Below are 18674 nucleotides of genomic sequence, written 5' to 3' on the forward strand. Positions count from 1 at the left end.
AGGCGGGCTTTCCGGCGGCAAGCCTTACAGCGATTGGTTGAAGCGTGAAAGAAGCAAACTCTCGCTGCGAGCCAATGAACGCCGCGAAGAACGTTGCCGACCTGACAGTCGGGCCTTGGTTGCTATGGGAATGGCGGGAAGCAGCGAAACTTCTCTCTGCTGCCTGCTTCTCGGGGCTACCGGGGTGGGAAAGACGCTGCTGGTGAAGCGGCTGCAGAATATCCTCGGGTCCCGGCCAGGAAGGGGGAAGCGGGGCTCGCGGGTCAAAAGCGGGTCCATGTAGAGGAGCGCCTGGCGAGGAAGGGAAAAGGAAAGGAGCGAGGAGACGCTTTTGCCCAAGGAGGTGGTGGGTGCGCCTTGCCTCTCTGCCAGGGCAGAGATTTATAGACTGAGTGAGGGTGGCCTCTAGAGATTTCAGAAAGTGATTACTAAATTGTGATTGCTAAATTGTGGTTTTAAATGGGGCTGAAGAGGGCATCCGTTAAATGTATGACAGTGGAAACAACAGTCCGTGTTGCTTACATTTAATTTTAATGGAGTTTAAATGGGAAGCGAAGACTTGGAATATGGGTTTCTGTCCGCTGCCATTACTTTTTCCAAGTGCAGCATACAATACAATATTAAATCGTTAAATGCACACCCCAGAAAAAAACATATAGGGGTTTGGCCTCTCTTGTAAGATTCTTGGGGCTAACGTGGGGGTTAAGTGTCAATAGAGAGGGATGGAATTAAAAAATGGCTGCTTGATGTTTGGAACATAGGTTTGGTATTGGGCAAGGGCTGTAAATGGGGTCTCCTGGAACAGCCTTTCCTACTCATATCCTGCTGTTTTCCAGATAATGATCTTTGAGAAATAGTTCCATAATTTCCAGATAAGCATAGGCAATGGAAGACATTTGAGAGTATTGTTTCAGAAAGGCTATTCTGGAAAATGTCAATCCAACTTATATCTTATTATATTGAATGTTATTCTTTCCTACCATCTTCCTTAATGGCTTTTTTATACAGCTGAGCTCCAAATATGGTGCCAAGGACCTTGGAAACCCACCAGCTACTTTGCCAACGGTATGGCTTTTATTATCTTTGCTTCACTAGTTTTAGTGAAAAGAATTCCAGTGAAAGAAATTCTTTGAGCACTGTTGCTTGAATAGATCAGGGTTGATTGGTGTATAGAATTGAGCCCACATAAATAATTGGAGCTGGTAGGTACAATATATGAGGCAGTGGAAAACAGGATTAGGAGATTCATGTTCATCCATACATTTTTATATACATACTCTTAAACAGAATTTTCTGTTCTCCCTCCCTTTTTCTCAGTATTATAGGGGAAGAGTGAGGTATATGCCTTCTGCATTAGGCTGTTTTCCCCACAGCCTGTCTGATGGCTGACAAGCTGGCTGGCAGAGTATTGTTAGTCAAACTGTACAAATTGCTGAGGGAATGGCCATGGTGTACTGTTTAGGTATTGAATATATTTTGCTAGGCTAGTAGATTAATAGTAGGTGCAATTTAGAATACCACATGATGTATGCTTAGATTTGTATTTTTCAGTAAACAATTGAAAAAGCTGTTTTTCTATGCCTTCAGGCCTTTTCTCCTGGCAATTACCTAAACTAATCCCTTGTTTTTTGGCAAGATTTTCAGAAGTGGTTTATCCTTGCCTTCTTCTAGGTCTAAGAGAATGACTGCCCAAAGGCACCAAGTTGGCTTCATGTCTAAGGCAAAACTAGATCTCATGGTTTCTAGCCTAGTACCTTTACACTTATACTAAACAAACAATACTGAAAACTGCACTGTGTCATGTTTTTATAGAACATTCAATCAGTATTTAATATCTCTGCTGGGGAAAATATGTGAAATCTAGGATAATCAACTCAAATTGAATTAAATGTTTCAATTACTTTGATGACAATTGAGGTTTGAGTTTGAGGGACTCTTCTCAATTAAATAAAAATTAATTAAATTAATTTTTATTAATTTATTAAATAAATTAATAAAATAAAAAGTTGGTTGACACAGGTTTGTAGAAATGAATTATGAGCTCGAAAGATTTTTGTGGATTTCATACTGCATTCTAACAGAATAGGACTGCTTTCACCTTGCAATAATTGAAAAAAACCAAATTTTGGGCTGTATCAGCAAATTTATTAGGAAAATGGCAGGGTATCTGTCCATGAGCTGATGCTTAAATGAATGTGGATCATGCAACAAAACAATAGTAAAATACATATAAATCTACATTAAAATGACTGAAGCAGAGGAAACTGAACTTTGGAATATCCAAATTAAAGCTGTGACATTAACTTAGTTGAAACACTGTGGCATCACCTGAAGTTTGTGTAAGACAGCACAATCGTATTATTAGTTGTAGTTCTGTAAAGAGAAAAAAGAAAACATTTGTTGGAAGTTGTCACTGCTAAAAGAAGTAACATCAATTTCTTTGATAGTACTTCTTTAAATCTTTACAAATTTTCTAATAAAGATAGTGAATGTTGGCTTAGTGTGTTCATCAGACAGTACACACTATACCATTTTATGGTATATTATACCAGTAGGACTTAAATGAAGCTTAGTTCACATTGTGGATCACAATACTACAGGATTACAGATACTTCTAAAAAATAACTTTTTTGCTGCTCTAATTGTAATTTTATAGTTGATTGTCACTATTGCAATGTAATTACTAATCATCAGGTTCATGCTTGTTTTCAAACTGTCTTCATTCAAAGTAAGTTTTTAAAGCATCATGTAATTAAAGCCAGTAGGTGGCCCTCAGAATTAATTCTTCTGGGACAAACTTTGTTATCCTCTCTATTTGTTACGATTTTTCCTTCCGTTATGTTTTATAATGTGTGTTGATATGGGATGCGTCCACCTGTGGCTTGTTATTATGTATTTACCCACTAGCATCCATCTCTTGGGCTGTTTAAAAATGTGAAAAATAAATAAATGAATTGTTGAATTCTTATCATGTTCCCTCCAACTTATGATTTTTCAGCTGCTGCTTTTTTCCAGTCTTGGAAAAGACAAGTTACCTGTGGAAATATTAGTCATGTTAGTCATAGCTCAATAGTATGTATATGAAATGGATGTTTTTGGATATTTAAATACTGAAAAACATACCATCAATGAAAACAGAAAGCCTTCTGGCACTACTGAATTATATCAGACCTTGCACTGAAAATAGAGCTCAGGTTTCTGAGGATCCTGAAAATAACTTTGATATTGTATACACAACTTTTTATGGAAAAATATTCAGGCTTTGCTCTTTCTCATTAGAATTGGGAGAGTTAGATTACTATACCAGGATAGAGAACCTAATTACAGAGTAGACAGAATTTACAGTTCTGTGCACAGATTCTTGGGAATAAAACCTTTTGTAGCTTATGGTATGTTACACATTAATTCATTTGCATATCTGTGTATATGTTTGTATGATTGTGTTTTTGCAGGTAGGCACAAATCTTACTGATCTCTTAATAGGAAAGAAGATCACAATTCGAGAGCTAGGAGGATGCATGGGTCCTATCTGGTCCAGTTATTATAGTGACTGCCATGCTGTCCTGGTGAGCATTCATTAATGTATTATGTATAATTCAGTGACATATTTATAAAAAGTTTGCAAGATTATAACCAGTTTTATGGTGTTAGAAAAATAATTTGGGGTGGCACAAGAACAAATGAGAACATGAAATCCAAACATACTGTGAGAAAAGAGATCCAATTTTATTCCCAAGAACAAAGAAATTTGCTTTTGGGGGTAGACTACATAGGAAATGGGATCCAGAGGCTTGGCTTTATAGAGGGACTAGTCCTTGATGTGAGCAAGGAGGTTTGTGAACATGCTGGTTTTAACATGTGTCCTTCCTGTGCAGATGCTCCTGATTTGGGTTTTGATCCTGTGTGAAATCCATAAAGGAAAATCTTCCTCAGATATGTGTATTTCATATCTACATATGGCATTTCTCTTTATCCTGGAGGGATACCTGCTCTTTTATGGAGTCAGGGAAGTGTTAGGATTGTATGATTATTCTGGGGCTGGTCGGCAGTTAAAAGTTCAGAGGGCTACTAAAAGGGGACTGGTGGGGGGCAGAACAGAGGCCTTTTAACTTCTACCGGTTGGTCACCAGTTTTTCTGCTTATATGGACGCAAAAGAATGAGAGATGGTACTAAACAATGAATGTTTTTTTGAAAGGGAGAGTAAGGTCGGATTGGAAGAATACTACTACTTAGAATTATTTTTGGTAGAGTTGAATATTCTGGGCGATTGTGGTCATGCTTATCCTGTAATATTGGAGTTGGTAAAAAAGTGCAATGTAAATTGGGAGGATGGTATGTGGTGAAGATAAGTGAGCAGATCAATGGCAGACGCTTGACAGAAAAACGGAGGAAGTAGAGCAGCTACTCACTGGCTAGAGCAGGGGTCTGCAACTTGGCTCTTTTAAGACCTGTGGACTTCAACTCCCAGGACCTCTGGGAGTTGAAGTCCACAAGTCTTAAAAGAGCCAAATTTGCAGACCCCTGGGCTAGAGGGTGTCCCAATCTTCTTGGAGGCTATGGCTTTGGGAGCTTATTTAGCTGACCTACTGGTACCGTACATGTGTCAGTGCTAGGTGTGTGATGCAGTCTTTGTAACTTTTCTTGTCCACAACTTGATGAACATGCAGTTCTAGTGTACTGTATATTTCCAAAACCTGGTTGTGCGAAGGTAGTGACACTGCTCCCAGAAATTTGCTCTTTGGGTTAAAGACCCAGATGCCTGGCACAGCCAATAGGAGTAGAATATTAATTTTAAATGGCACCTTGTGATCAGGGACTCTCACCTCAGAGAGGTGAATGCTTCGTAATGGCCCTCAAAAGAGATTTGATTTTGAAAACAGACAAGCCTGAATCATGTTATAAAAGAAGGGCTTGGGATCAGATTTCTGTTGGTAAGCAACTTCTCATTCTTAGGCCTGATTTTCTGACTGTGTTTTTGATTCCCTGATTGAATTTTGGATCGGTACAAGAATATACTTAGCTCTTATTCCTGGAACTTGGATTTGTCTGCATGGAAACCAGGCTCCTTGTTTATTTTTCCTGGGCTTTCACATTCCTGTACTGTTGTAAGATTTATAGCTGCCATAAAACCTCTGACCTCTTGCAATCTGACCTCTTGTACTGGCACAGATATTTAAGGAATGGAAGGCAGAAAGATCTATATAGGTAGTCCTTGACTTAGGACCTCAGTGGAACCCGGAATTTTGCTTGTAAGTTGCTGCTGTTATAATTGAGGCACCTTGTGATCTAATTTGATTTTGTGATTGTTTTCATAACTATTGTAAAGTGTGTCATCACTGTTGTTAAGTGGAACACGTTTGTTATACATGGTCATTAAGCAAATCCAGCATATCCATGGGTGGGTTTTGCCAGAAAATGGCAAAAAATATTATAAATCAAAGTCACATGACCAGGGAATGCTGAAGCTGGCCATGAAGATGAGCTGATTGTCAAGCCCCTGAAATGCAATCACACAACCACTGGGTGAGGGAGAATGGCAGTCATAATTTTGAGGATGGGACATAAGTAGATTTTTTTGAAGTCTGTCATAACTTTAAGATGAGGGCTATCTGTGTGCTATTCCTGTGACTGTTTAACACAAATTTTCGTGAAGGCTACTCTGATTTATCAAAATCTTGATTCTTTGTGGTCCATCTAGCCATGTTACCTGGAATGGGTTCTATCCTTTGAACTTTAATGAAATTGATAGGGTGTTCTTTTGGTTGTCCCTTGTGTGCCTCATCCCTCTCGCTCTCTTGGCTCTTTCGGGTATCTGGAAGACAGGAACAGATTGGGTGATGAAGGAAATTAAGGTCAGCTGCCTTGAAAGTGCCTGTGGTGTGTCTCCTCAAGAGGCTTTCCCTGGACCCATTTGCAGGTGATGACTACCACTTTGTCTCTATTCTTCCTTTGGAGATGGGAACATGCTTATTAAAAATGTGGCTGATGTGCAGCTACAGGGCACTCTAGAGCAGAGGTGCCAAATCTATGGGCTCTATGTGGCCCACAACACTCCCAAATGCAACCTCAACCATATTAAGTTGCTCTAGATCAGGAGTGTCAAACTCAAGGATCGTGGGCCAGATCCGGCTCACAGGGTGCTTAGATCTGGCCTGCGGGGCCGCATTGGAAACAGCGAAGGACCAGCCCGTGGTGTCTCTACTAGCAAAAACCGAGGGTTCATTTTCAGCTGCAACAGCCTCCTGCAGCCCTCTCCCATCAAAAAAGAAGGTCGGGAGGCCGCGCATGGCCAGCCCAGTCTCCATTTTTGGCTGCGATGGGCTCCTGCAGCCCTTGCCAGCGAAAACGGAGCCAGGGAGGCCGTGTACATCCTGCCTGGACTCCGTTTTCACTGGCAGAGAGCTTCAGCCCATCACAGCCGAAAACGGAACCTAGGTGGAGTATGTGCAGCCTCCCAATCTTTTTTGCTGGCAGAGGGCTGCAGGAGGCTGTTGCAGCAGAAAATGAAGCCTGGGAGGCCTGGGCACAGGCACCTCTGGGGGCCAGGTGTTTGTGGCCAGGATGGCCGTAGCCAGCTTGATGTCACTCGTCAAGGCCCCCATTTCTGGCCCTGACAGCCTCCTGCAACTCTCTGCCAGCAAAAATGGAGCCAGGGAGGCCGTATATGGCCTACCTGGCCTCCGTTTTCGCTGGCAGAGGGCTCCAGCCCATCGTATCCAAAAACGGAGCCCAGATGGGCTGCATGCAGCCTCCCCAAACTCCGTTTTCACTGGCAAAGTGTTGCAGGAGGCAGTCATGGCCGAAAATGGGAGCTTTGACAAATGACATCAAGCTGGCGAAGCCACACCCACCTGGCCCCCAGAGGTCAAACACAAGCCTGATGCAGCTTTCTATGAAATCGAGTTTGGCATCCCTGCTCTAGAATATCTTGCCCCTAACATTCGATCAGTTCCCACTTTATTAAGCTTTTGGTAACTACTGAAGATAGCATTATTCAAAGTTTTTGATTTGCTGCAATTTATTTATTGTTTCTATTTGCTGGTTCTATTTTTCGCTTGAGCAGTATTTTTTTTAATTTATATTTTAATTTTGTTGTATTCTTTAATTTAAATTTATAATTAATAATTGTAATTATAATTATAATTTATAATTTATAAACCATGGGTACTTAGTTTCAATTAAGATTTTAACCTGCTGAAAGTTTTTTATGCTATAAGTGGGCAAAAAATTTTTATGCTATAAGTGGGCAAAAATGTCAAATAAATACAGATAGTCCTTGACTTACAACTATTCGTTTCATGACCTTTCAAAGTTACAATGGTAATGAAAAAGTGATTTGATTGTTTTTCACACTTACGATTGTTGTAGCATCCTCATGGTCATATGATCAAAATTCAGATGCCTGGCAAGTGACTAATATTTATGATGGCTGCAGTTTCTTGGGGTCATGTGATGACCTTTTGCAACCTTCTGACAAACAAAGTCAATGGGGAAGCCAGATTCTCTTTACAACTGTGTTTCTAACTTTACAACTATATTCTGAGGGTTTTTAAGCAATTCTAGATGTTCTGGGACATCTCAATTGGATTTACAATCTCAACATATATATTTTTTTTGTTTACATTTATATCCCGCCCTTCTCCGAAGACTCAGGGCGCCTTACAGTGTGTAAGGCAATAGTCTCATTCTATTTGTATATTTACAAAGTCAACTTATTGCCCCCCCAACAATCTGGGTCCTCATTTTACCTACCTTATAAAGGATGGAAGGCTGAGTCAACCTTGGACCTGGTGGGGCTTGAACCTGCAGTAATTGCAGGCAGCTGGTTTTAATAACAGGCTTCTTATAGCCTTGAGCCACCACGGCTTTAATATATAAATCTAAATGTTTAGGGATATTGTTGCTAAGTAAATTTCCCACTCTTATTTCTTCGGCTAGAGTGTTTAAGGATTAGATTTATATGATCCGTGTCTCATATAAAGTGACTCTGAAGAACTAACCCAATGAAAACTTCAACGTAATAATATTGATTATGCGCCATCAAGTCAGTGTTATGTCTCCACTCTCAGCAACCACATAGATTAAAATTGTCTCCAGGATGATTCCTAATCTGATCTTTCAGATTGTTTTTGTGCAACACAAAATACAGTATATAAAAACGCATGAGAAAGAAAAAATGAAAAACAGCAAAGGCTAAACCAATCAGTAACAAATTTGCACAACTCATAATCACAATTACTTCCCATCCACATACCTGAAAAAAAAAAGCCAGATCTTAAAGACTCTGCAGAAACTAGCTAGGTTTGGGATGATCTAATATTGGGAGGAACGATGCACCAAAAGGGCAGGCAATGCTACAAGATGACACATTCTCTTGGGTCCTGCCAAGTGATGCTCTTTAATCAATGGGATTTGGAGAATATCCGTTCTGCCAGATCTGGTGGTGCTGAGAGACACAATTGGCGTTCCTTTATAAGAAAATATAATTTTAAACCTATATGTAAAGTGTTGTATAGGGTAAACAAATTACTTATACATAGGCATGCATATATTATATTTAGCATTCACTCTTTAAGCCATTGATTTGGGCTGGAGTTGGGTGACTGAATGGAGCAGAGTGTTTAATGTTTAATGTGTTTAATGGCTGGATGCCCTTCCTGACATCTATGTGAATTCCACATACCGGTAGGTGTCAGGAAGGGCATCCAAACAGTAAACGCTTAGCTCCATTCAGTCACTCCAACTCCATCCCGAATAAAGGGGTTAAAGGGTTGTAAAAATATAGTCTTACAGCCCATTGTCTATAAAATTGACATTGGGAAAATTTCAGATTGTACCAAATGTTTATGTAGTTCTAGTTTTGCCATGGCGAACAGCACAGATAGTGAAATAAGAAAACAAGCTTATACAGTACTTTAGGATATTATTTAAGTATATGGCTCCCTGTTTCTTGCAGTATATGATTGATGCTGCCAACCCTACCCAGATTTCCGCATCCTGTGTCCAGCTTCTGTCCCTCCTTTCTGCTGAACAGCTAACATCAGTTCCTGTCCTCCTCATTTTCAACAAAATGTAAGAAAATTAAGCTGAATTTCCACACAGAGGACTTACTTTAGTGGCTTTTATCAAATGGAGATGGGTGTGTAACTACTTTTTTTCTCACTATTCTGAATCCTAGTGACTTACCATGCTACATGTCCCTGGTGGAGATGAAGTCATTATTCCGAATCCAAGATATCATTGCTTGCGCCAAACAGGTTATCACTGTGGTTGAGATCAGTGCACGAGATGGCAGGGGCTTATCTGATATAATGAAGTGGTTTCAATCCACCCTGCATGATTGAAGTTGGAATCTGGAAACGTCAGGAAGCTGAAGTGTTTCCTGCAAGCAGCGGATCAACATTGCTATCACAAACTTTGATGTAGAAATATGTCATTTAAATTATTCAGTGGATTGCCTCTTAACTGGCATATTGGATTGTTGCTACTGCATGCAGATGCATTGAAAGGGAATATTGTAGCTTCTAACAGTAAGCCCAGTAATGATATACAGTATTGTATCATTTCCTCTAGATGAAGATATGTAGAGTTGAAATAATGGCAAGTAAAATATGCTGTGACAGAGGTACTAATCAGGCTTTGTAGGCAACATGAAATTGAATTTCACTCATGTTTCTGTGCTTGTATGAAATCAGATTTGATGGAAGTACAAAGCAAACAAAATCCTCTTCTATAACACATTAGAAATTCAGATTGCTCAAGTCTAGAGTACCTTATTCAAGAGTTTGTGTGCATAGTCTCTTGTGTTTTAGTTGTCAATTGTTTAACTATTTTCTACAACCATGATCTAATCAATAATTCAGACCCAAGAAGTATTAACTTGATGGGATTTAGCAGATAGCTTTTGCCAATGGTGGAGTCTCTGCTGTTCCTCAGCCAGAAAGCTCATCCAGACCAGTGTGCAGAGGCAACATTGATCTGTATTAAATGCCATACATATGACATATGTTTGCTATATTGTATACTATTGGTTTCTGTGAGATACATTAGAAATGTGTTAATTCTGTGGTGTTTCCTTGACTTTGATTTCTTCTCTCAAGAATCTCACATTCTTGGAATTCAGGTTTTTGGGAGCTCATGTGAACCAGATTAGCTGAGTCATGGGACATCAGCAAAAAGAACATCAGTAGATTATAGTTGAATTACAAAATGGGTATGCAATGTACAAATTCTAAAATTCTGCATGATTAATTAGTTCTCTCAACCAATTAAAAATTATAAAATTTAAATGTAACCAGATGAGAGCCTTATGAATATTGGATGTATTGTTTAAACCTCAACTCTTCTGTTACTCTTTTCACTTAAACTTTTATCTTCTCAGCTTTCCATTTTATTCTCTTGTGGTATCAGTGGCATCCATCAGTGCCACTAAACTGTTATTTGAATGCATTTATTTACTTATTCTAATTCAGTGACTCTTGAGAGTCTTTGAATGACTTATAAGAAACCAAATATATACTAGGGTTAAAAGTATAGTAAAGAATACTATACTATGCCAGCATTCATTCTAGCATTCAGTCCAGTTGCACCTACTGCTGGACAATCACAAAGGTGGTTTTACTAGAGGTGCACACAAATGACATTTTCTTCCTGTCTCACAAAATGGGTAGATTCAACACGATAGAACTGACTCTCCCATCTCATCATGCTGTATCTGTGTCCATTCTCCATAAACACCCAATTTAGTGGGAGCTTTAATTAATTCCACTGAAAGCCTAATACCAAAAGTAGGTCAATTATGAACTCAATGCATCTGAAAGTTATGAACTAACCTATTTTATGCTGCCATATTTTCTTACTGGTGTTTTTATGACAATCTGAATTAGAAACTTAAATATTTATTTGAAATAAATATTTCATAGAGTAAAAACTACTTAACTGTGTAAATGATTAAGCAGCTCTTACGGCATCATTCTGTACGAGGCTCGTCATTACTTTCATTTTATTGAAATTTACTAGTAACTTTGTTTTAGTAATTTGTTCTTTTGAAGATATTTAGTTTGCAGGCCAAAATAAATTATGGTTTTCCTGAGGAATTAGGTTGGGCTCAGAGAATAAGCAAAAAAATAGAGCCTGCAAGGGAGAGCCACTGACCTCTTAAGAAGTAGAGCTGGTATTAGTCCTGTTACATTGCTTTCTGAATCTCTGATTTGGAAACATATTTCATAATTGATTGTTAAAGTAGCATTTCCAATTGTATAAATGCAAGCAAGCATAGTCTATCCTTAATATTCAACATGGATAGATTGGAGATATGACATGGCCAGAAATGAGATTAGTTCTGCTGCTCCACTACTAGTTAACATGTTTGGGAAAATATTTTGCACAGCTGAGATAAAGGGCCTGATATTTTATTATGGGATAATATACATGTACCATCCAGTGGGACTCCTTTTCTTAATTTTCATAAGGCATTAGGTGGTAGAACAGCTAGAATTTTTCAGTGAGTTTTGAGCACATGGCTAGGTTGCAACACTTAATTTTTTTAAAAAAACATGCTTTGCTTTCACCATGACACACATTCTCATACTATCTTTCACTCACCTGACTCTTGTGGGTCAGACAATTCTAAAAAGAAAGTTGCAGTTTTTATTTACTGTCTGGAACATAGAAATTGTGAAAAATGGCCCATAACTGCACACCTTAATTCCACAAAGAAAATAAAAGATGAGGTAGCAAAGAGTTAAGATTTCCTCTACAGATTAGTGCTCACGCCTGAAGTGAAAATATATTCGAAGGATAGAAGTTAAAATGTAGGCATGCACAACCATCTTTGAGTAACTGCACACTCTGAGAACTTAACAAATGACAACTGTTCACCATCACTTAGGCAATTAATAGCAAATGAATTAAAAGGGAATATAATTTACTCTTAGTTAACTAGAGAGCTTTTTAAAGACAATCGTTTTTAATAATATTAAGCCATGAGGTTATTTATAAGAAAGATTTCATTCCAGTAACTGTACACCTTCCACATGAGGTCATAGATTTCATAATCCTGGCAAAACAAAGTACTTAGGCCATTGCACATTATAAAATATAAGTTTGAATTCTCTTTTATAAAAATTGTCTGTAAAAATCTTCAGGAAGTCTAGAAGCTCTTAGTTAGAATATAACTTCTTCAACTAAAGGTAGATGACATTCACATGCAGGAAGGGAAGGGAGTCAACGTCAGTTGTCTTCAGCAGCATGGACATGTTCATCAAACCTTTTCTGGATAGTCCCATATCTATTTTCCTTTTCCTAAGAAGTCCTTCAGTGAAAGGTTCACTTGGTACATTCGCTGGTAAAGATGCTAAGGGAAAATGGATCTGTAATGTAATAAGAAAATTAGTGATGATTTTAGAGTCAATAATGAACAATGCATTTCCCAATGACAACACATTTTCACCCCTTATCTTGCCTTTTTACATTTGTCCTCAAAATACCAATTTGAAAAATACAGTCCAACCTCATCTTTGCTTATAAATAAAATCCCAGACATATACACAGTACTTGAATTATTGTATAATGTCCTCTAGCATCCTATGTGTTGAATAGAGGATCTAAAGACTTGGTTTCCAAGAGTAAACAAATACAGGTGGTCCTCAACTTACAACAGTTCATTTAGTGACCTTTCAAAGTTAACAACACCACTGAAAAAAGTGACTTATGATTATTTTTCACAGTTACGACCTTTGTCGCATCCCCATGATCATGTGATCAAAATTCAGATGCTTGGCAACTGGTTCATACTTATGATCAAAAAATGTGCCTTCCTCTGAAATCTATTTGCTTCAGAGCATGTAATTTTCTAGACAAAATGGGTGTTGGTCCTACCTGATACACTCCTTTTTTGTGGAGAAGGAGTGACTCCAAACATGAGTATCACTCTGTCTTCTGGCTCTATGGTCGGGGTTCAAACTTGAAGAGGAAATGTGTACAGTAGACCCCTGGGCCAGGGAGAGCAAAGGGCGTTGACTCCCTCTGCCCCCTGAGCCGGGAACCTTGAGAAATATCGAGGAAGCTGGTGGTTCGTCGGTGACGCAAAGAGGTCTATGATTGACTGTCTGAACCTGCACACTATCTCCTCGAACAACACTGGATGCAGCCGCCACTCTGCATGATCCAGCAGAGCCCTGCTTAACCAATCTACTGTTACATTGTCTATCCCTGCAATGTGTTCCGCCCTGATAGAAATCACATTGCGCTCAGCCCAGTGACATAGGCGATTCGCCTCCTCCATGAGTACCCTGGATCGAGTGCCTCCCTCTCTGTTGATATGAGCCTTCACTGTTACGTTGTCGGTCATGAGAAGAACATGGCGATTCACTAGACAATATTTGAAGTACTTGAGCACCAATTGGGCCACTCTCATCTCCAGCCAATTGATGCTTTTCTGTGACTCTAACCTCGACCAAGTCCCCTGCGTCATCTGGTTCAGACAATGGGCCCCCAGCCTACCAGACTGGCGTCCGTTGTCACTGTAATGCATTCCTGATCCAAGAAATGGCAACCCTGTTCCATGTGCCTGGACGTCCACCAACGAAGAGACGCTAGGATATCCCTTGGAACTCTGACTTTGACCTGCGATGTTGTCCTGCCTGACCTCTAGAACGATAACAAGAACCATTGCAGAGGTCTGGCATGGAATCTCACCCATGGCACCACCTCTATACAAGATATTATCTTGCCCAACAGGGACGACAGGATCGCTAGAGAGACTGTCCTGTGCGAACGGATCTGTGCAATCAGATCTTTGATACTCTGAAGTCTGTCTGGAGAGAGGAACACCTGACCTTTCAGCGTGCAATATAAAAAATGCAAATAATCTTTCTGTGGACCACCAAAATTTTCTTGTATACCACCAGTGGTCCACGGATCACCAGTATCAAGTATCAAGACCACTGCCTTAGACAGTCATTTAAGTGCCAAGGCCTTTGCTCTGAGTTTTGCAGCCGCTTCAGTACTGTCACTCATTGTCTTATGATAATGGCCTTTTGAGCCCTGGCTGGAAGCTCTCTGCGAGTGAGAAGTATCAGTTAACGCCATCTGGTCACTAAGTGAAATGTCCAACACCATATCTATATAAATATATATATAATTAATTCATATACATATACATATACATATACATATACATATACATATATATATATATATTCTGGTTATTCGGGTTTTCTCCGCGTAAAATTGGAAGTGTCTTGGCGACGCTTCGACAAGTCTCATTCATCATCTTCAGGCTTAGCCCGTCATCTTCAGGCTTCAACCGTGCTTCTGGGAGTAATTGCTCCCAGAAGCGAGCCTGAAGATGACGAATGAGGCTTCGTCGCGTCGCCAAGACACTTCCAATTTTACGCGGAGAAAACCCGAACAACCAAAGACCTACATGCAAACACCCGCGAAAACCTCAGAAAACATATATATATATATATATATATATATATATATATATATATATATATATATACACATACACACACACACACACACATACATACATATATATATATATCTGATCTTGTGAGAGTCAGATCAAACAGAATTATAAGGGTCAACACCCTAAACTGTGGTTCACTCTGCTCTGCAGGCTGAAACCGCCTGCTCAAAGACCAAAATATATGCCAAGCCTTGCTGCCTGAAACCAGCCGCACTTAGTCCTGGTCTGAAAAAAGACCTTTTCAATTTATTTACTTCACCTCGGAGGCTAAAGCGGGCTCAGGCCCAGGGCTCTTCACGCTGCTCTCTGAGGACTTGCACTGTGCTGGAGGGCTGAGAACCGAGCCCTATGACAGCTCTCTTCTCTATAGAGATATGCCGACAAAATGGCCACTGCACCTGGCAGGCTCTGAACGGCTCTCAAAATAGCACCCAATCACCCTTAGTCATGTACTCCTGTGCCCAGTACTTCCAATTCGCCACCCTCCTCCTTCTACTCATGATCCTGAGGAGAAGTGGGCTGTATGTAGGCCGAGCAATTTTAAGCTCCAGGCCCCTCACCACGCCGCTCTGCACCCCCACTGGATGCCTATCGCGTGGTCCTCACTAGAGAAATGGCTGCTTTCTCCATAGCCATGCTCGCCTGGGTGATCAAGATGTGCGCTAAATAATGGCGGCCGCCTTCCTAGCCGCTGTAACACTGCCTGATTTGCCAAGGGTGGAATGATGGTGCCCGTTCTCCTAGCTGCCTATCTCCGCAACCTGTAATGGCAGCGCTTCCCCGTGCTGCTCTCCAGCCGAAAACCAGCTGGTTGCCTTGCACGGAGCAAAAGAAGGCCCTCGGCTGAGGAAATCCCTTCAAAAAACTGAGTGGGCAGTGCGTCTGCGGCGAACAGTCGCCCCAATCCACCAACACCACTGCTGCTATGAAAGAACAGCCCTCAGATGTTAAAAAGAAGCAATTACCAACTCCAAAAACAGCCAATTCTTAATAAGAAATGCGAGCAAACCAGACAGATCCTAACGAGCTCAGGACTGAGTTGAAACTGGGAGCATCTGCAAAGGGGGCATCTCTTCAAGTTTGAATAGAGCCAGAAGACAGAGTGATACCCATGTCTGGAGTCACGAGTTCTCCAGCAGGAAAATTTGGTAATTTGCTACAGTATTGTACACTGAAGGAAGGGGCTTAGGGAAACCTGTAACTGTACTTGGTATTTTGGTCTACTGAAAGAGAGAAAACACAAAACAACTACTGCAGAATTCCCAAACCAAACTATATGGTATGAGAGGCTACTAGCTATGTGGATTTAGCACAGGCTGTCTGCTAGTTTGAGCAAAGCTTTTAGCCAACTATTTGGGTCCCATTGTTTGACATATCCCTGTCCTGTCCTGCCCTAATTAGTTCCAAATGGCCTTACCTCATTTTCACCCTGTTGTACTTTCATTTTTCATATATAATATGAAGTCGTTGAATGAGAAACTTCTTGTCTTCTCTTTCCTGGAACATGAGACACATTTAAGATGAGCAGCAGGAAACTGACTTTCTTAATAGAATGTGGACATTATGAATGCTGAAGCAAATACAATGCAGAATTGCTAATTGTTTTTTATGCTGGCGTTGATTGCTAAAAGTTTACTTATGATTGGCAAAAGAGGTATGAAAGGAAAAGTCATATTACAGTTTAGGTACGTAGAGTAGGAGGTCCATTTTATTTGTAGAACTTTGGGCACAGAGAGTTTGCAGCCCACTCCCCTCAACTACCTAGCTACAACTAGTGTAAGTTGGGCAATGCAGGAAGACAAGCTCTTTTTTCTTTAAAAAAGTCACAAGGAAAAATGCTGAATTGAAGGAATGTAATTAAATTGGTGAATATTACCAACTTTGGCAATCGCTATTTAGTTACCCATTTTGTTGAACATTTTTGAGAAAATCAGTACATTTATAATTAACTGTATAATTCTGTTCTTTTTTCAGGACAAATAATGTTGCAACATTAGAAATGAGTATTTTGTTAGCTGCCATATAACAAAGTACAACAGAAAACCAAACAAACTTTTTTGGGAGGATTAGAGGTCTTTACAAAGTATAGGAAACAGTGTTGTCTGAGAATAAACACAGTAAAGTCTCTTTAAGATTTTTTTCCTTTAAAAATATTTTAAATCAGATTTAGTTTCCATTTTTAGCCAGGGTAATCATGTAACTCATAGTAGATTATTCCTTTCTAAAATTGTCTGTTTAGATAGAAATACTAAAAATGGATAAGGATACAGAAAATGCCTACAATTGCTAGCAGGTTATTTTGGAGGGGGTTTGTGTCCAAATCAAAATGTATGTTTGCTCTGGAAATGGAATGAATATATTGGATCTGTTTTAGATAAAAACGTTTTAGTGGTGAGGGTAGGAATGGGGAAAAGCTAATAGCCGTTGGGGCTGGAGGAAATAAGGGCTCTGGAAATGTGGAATTGTGTAACTGATATAAATTCTGCTGATCATGCTTCTCCACCTTGTAGGGGAGTTGGACTGCATAAAAATTTTATAAATAAAATAAATAAAAATAAATCCAGATGTTTATTTGTGTTTCAAATGAATGTATACATAATCTCAGTTTATGCAGGTTTTAAATATTTGCTTTAGGCTGCAGTACTTTCTATATTTCTTTCGCTCTATGTTTAAATTAAAATTATTTAAAAAGGGGAACCACTTCCCTTTAGTACTCACATTGGCAATCTGACCCTTTAGTATTGAAATGATACTCCGAAGACCCTTTACCATCTCAATGGTGAAGTAGATCACAGCCCTGTAAAACACAAGGTTGAAGAATATGATATTTATGCTGACAAATTAACCAACGCATACTAAGAAGAACAATGTGTGCTCCAAAAAGACTAAGAGAATTGCTAAGAGGAAATGGCTTTGCCCAGTATTTTCAAACAGGCAACATAGTCCTTTAGAAAAACAAGAGGAATCAATTATCTATGCCCAGATAAGCCAGCACTTCTAAAATACATATATTTTCTTGTCAGCATCTTGAGACCTCTACCCACTGTGTGTAGAGAGCATTTAGAGTGGCCTTCAGGGACAGGAGGAAGAGCCAATACTAAGCAATGATCAGACAAGCCCAGTTTGAGCACACTGCAAGGAACAAGTTTGAGTAAATATCTGACAGGCTCCTTCACACTAAGATAAAGTGAGGAAGCGCATTCAGACTTGCAAGAGTCTGTTACTCTAGCTGTTGCAATGAAAATAGTACTGACCTACATGGCATGATTTCTTACTACCAAATGGTCTATAAGTGCTGACATTGTGAGATGCAGGAATATAAAATATGCCACCTCACTATGAGTGTAATATTGTGACAAAATATAAACAGTTCAGTAAAAATAAACTTTTTTCTAGTTCTTGAATTTTCATTAAAAAAATAAAAACTCAACAAACAAAACATAAAATTGTAAATGTTAAAACAACAGCACATTTTAAGATCTTGATAGTATAATGTATCTTACATCTTACATTTTAACATTAAAAACTATCTCAACTAAATTTCAAGTATTTTACTTAGCTTTGCATAAACTATTCAACAAAGAGGGCTTAATGCTAAAAAAGTTACTTCATGCTAAATATAATTATACTTGTACTATTTTTTTCTGCAGAGATCACCTCATATTCATAATTTTCTATGTAACCATGCTGCTTTATTAGCCTTAGAATCTTTATTCCTTTTAATAAATTCAAAACTCTGCATTTCATGTTGGATAATTAATTTAATTCTGAATCACACGGTGAATCAGGGAGTACTAAAATAACATTTACCACAATTACAAATTGTAAATTAGAGAAGTATAAAAATAGCAATAGCACTTATATGCCACTTCACAGTGCTTTACAGTCCTCTCCAAGTGGTTTTACAGAGTCAGCATATTGCCTCCCCAACAATCTGGGTCCTCATTTTACCAACCTTGGAAGGATGGAAGGCTGAGTCAATCTTGAGCCAGTGAGACTCAAACTCAGCTGGCAGTCAGCAGAAAGTAGCCTGCAGTACTGCATTCTAACCACATTCTAGCCACAAGGCTCTTAAAGTTATATGTATTGTATTTATTAATTTATTTTTAAGCAAACTTTTTAAACTGACAGTTCATTCTACAATTCTTTACTAATACTGCACATAATTTGCAGTTTTTAAAATAAGTTTTTAAT

General features: G+C 39.2%; 1 protein-coding gene and 1 long non-coding RNA gene across 12 annotated transcripts; one reads left to right on the forward strand and one right to left on the reverse strand.

Annotated features, from left to right (window-relative positions):
• Positions 1 to 2: 2 nt before the first annotated feature.
• On the forward strand, positions 3 to 11489 carry ARL16 (ADP ribosylation factor like GTPase 16). Of its 8 annotated transcripts, none has more exons than XM_058168574.1 (5): positions 3 to 218; positions 1007 to 1065; positions 3453 to 3566; positions 8958 to 9073; positions 9180 to 11489. In XM_058168574.1, the coding sequence occupies exons 1-5, from the start codon at positions 125 to 127 to the stop codon at positions 9343 to 9345; spliced, it is 549 nt and encodes a 182-aa protein (XP_058024557.1). In that variant the 5' UTR covers positions 3 to 124; the 3' UTR covers positions 9346 to 11489. The 8 variants fall into 8 exon arrangements, with proteins under 8 accessions (XP_058024557.1, XP_058024559.1, XP_058024562.1 ...); XM_058168576.1 differs by having other exon boundaries at positions 93 to 350; positions 1009 to 1065; XM_058168579.1 differs by having other exon boundaries at positions 93 to 350; positions 1009 to 1065; positions 3484 to 3566.
• LOC131190977 (uncharacterized) lies at positions 1082 to 17277 on the reverse strand. Of its 4 annotated transcripts, none has more exons than XR_009153389.1 (7): positions 17199 to 17277; positions 15898 to 15977; positions 11606 to 12372; positions 9188 to 9383; positions 8256 to 8447; positions 5709 to 5813; positions 1082 to 2373 (listed from the first exon to the last, which is right to left on the reverse strand). It is a non-coding gene; the product is annotated as an uncharacterized LOC131190977 (long non-coding RNA). The 4 variants fall into 4 exon arrangements; XR_009153386.1 differs by having other exon boundaries at positions 1083 to 2373; positions 8256 to 8469; XR_009153387.1 differs by lacking the exon at positions 5709 to 5813 and having other exon boundaries at positions 1083 to 2373; positions 8256 to 8469.
• Positions 17278 to 18674: the final 1397 nt, after the last annotated feature.

The sequence above is a fragment of the Ahaetulla prasina genome, chromosome 2 (assembly GCF_028640845.1).
Source record: "Ahaetulla prasina isolate Xishuangbanna chromosome 2, ASM2864084v1, whole genome shotgun sequence".
NCBI classification, from domain to species: domain Eukaryota; kingdom Metazoa; phylum Chordata; class Lepidosauria; order Squamata; family Colubridae; genus Ahaetulla; species Ahaetulla prasina.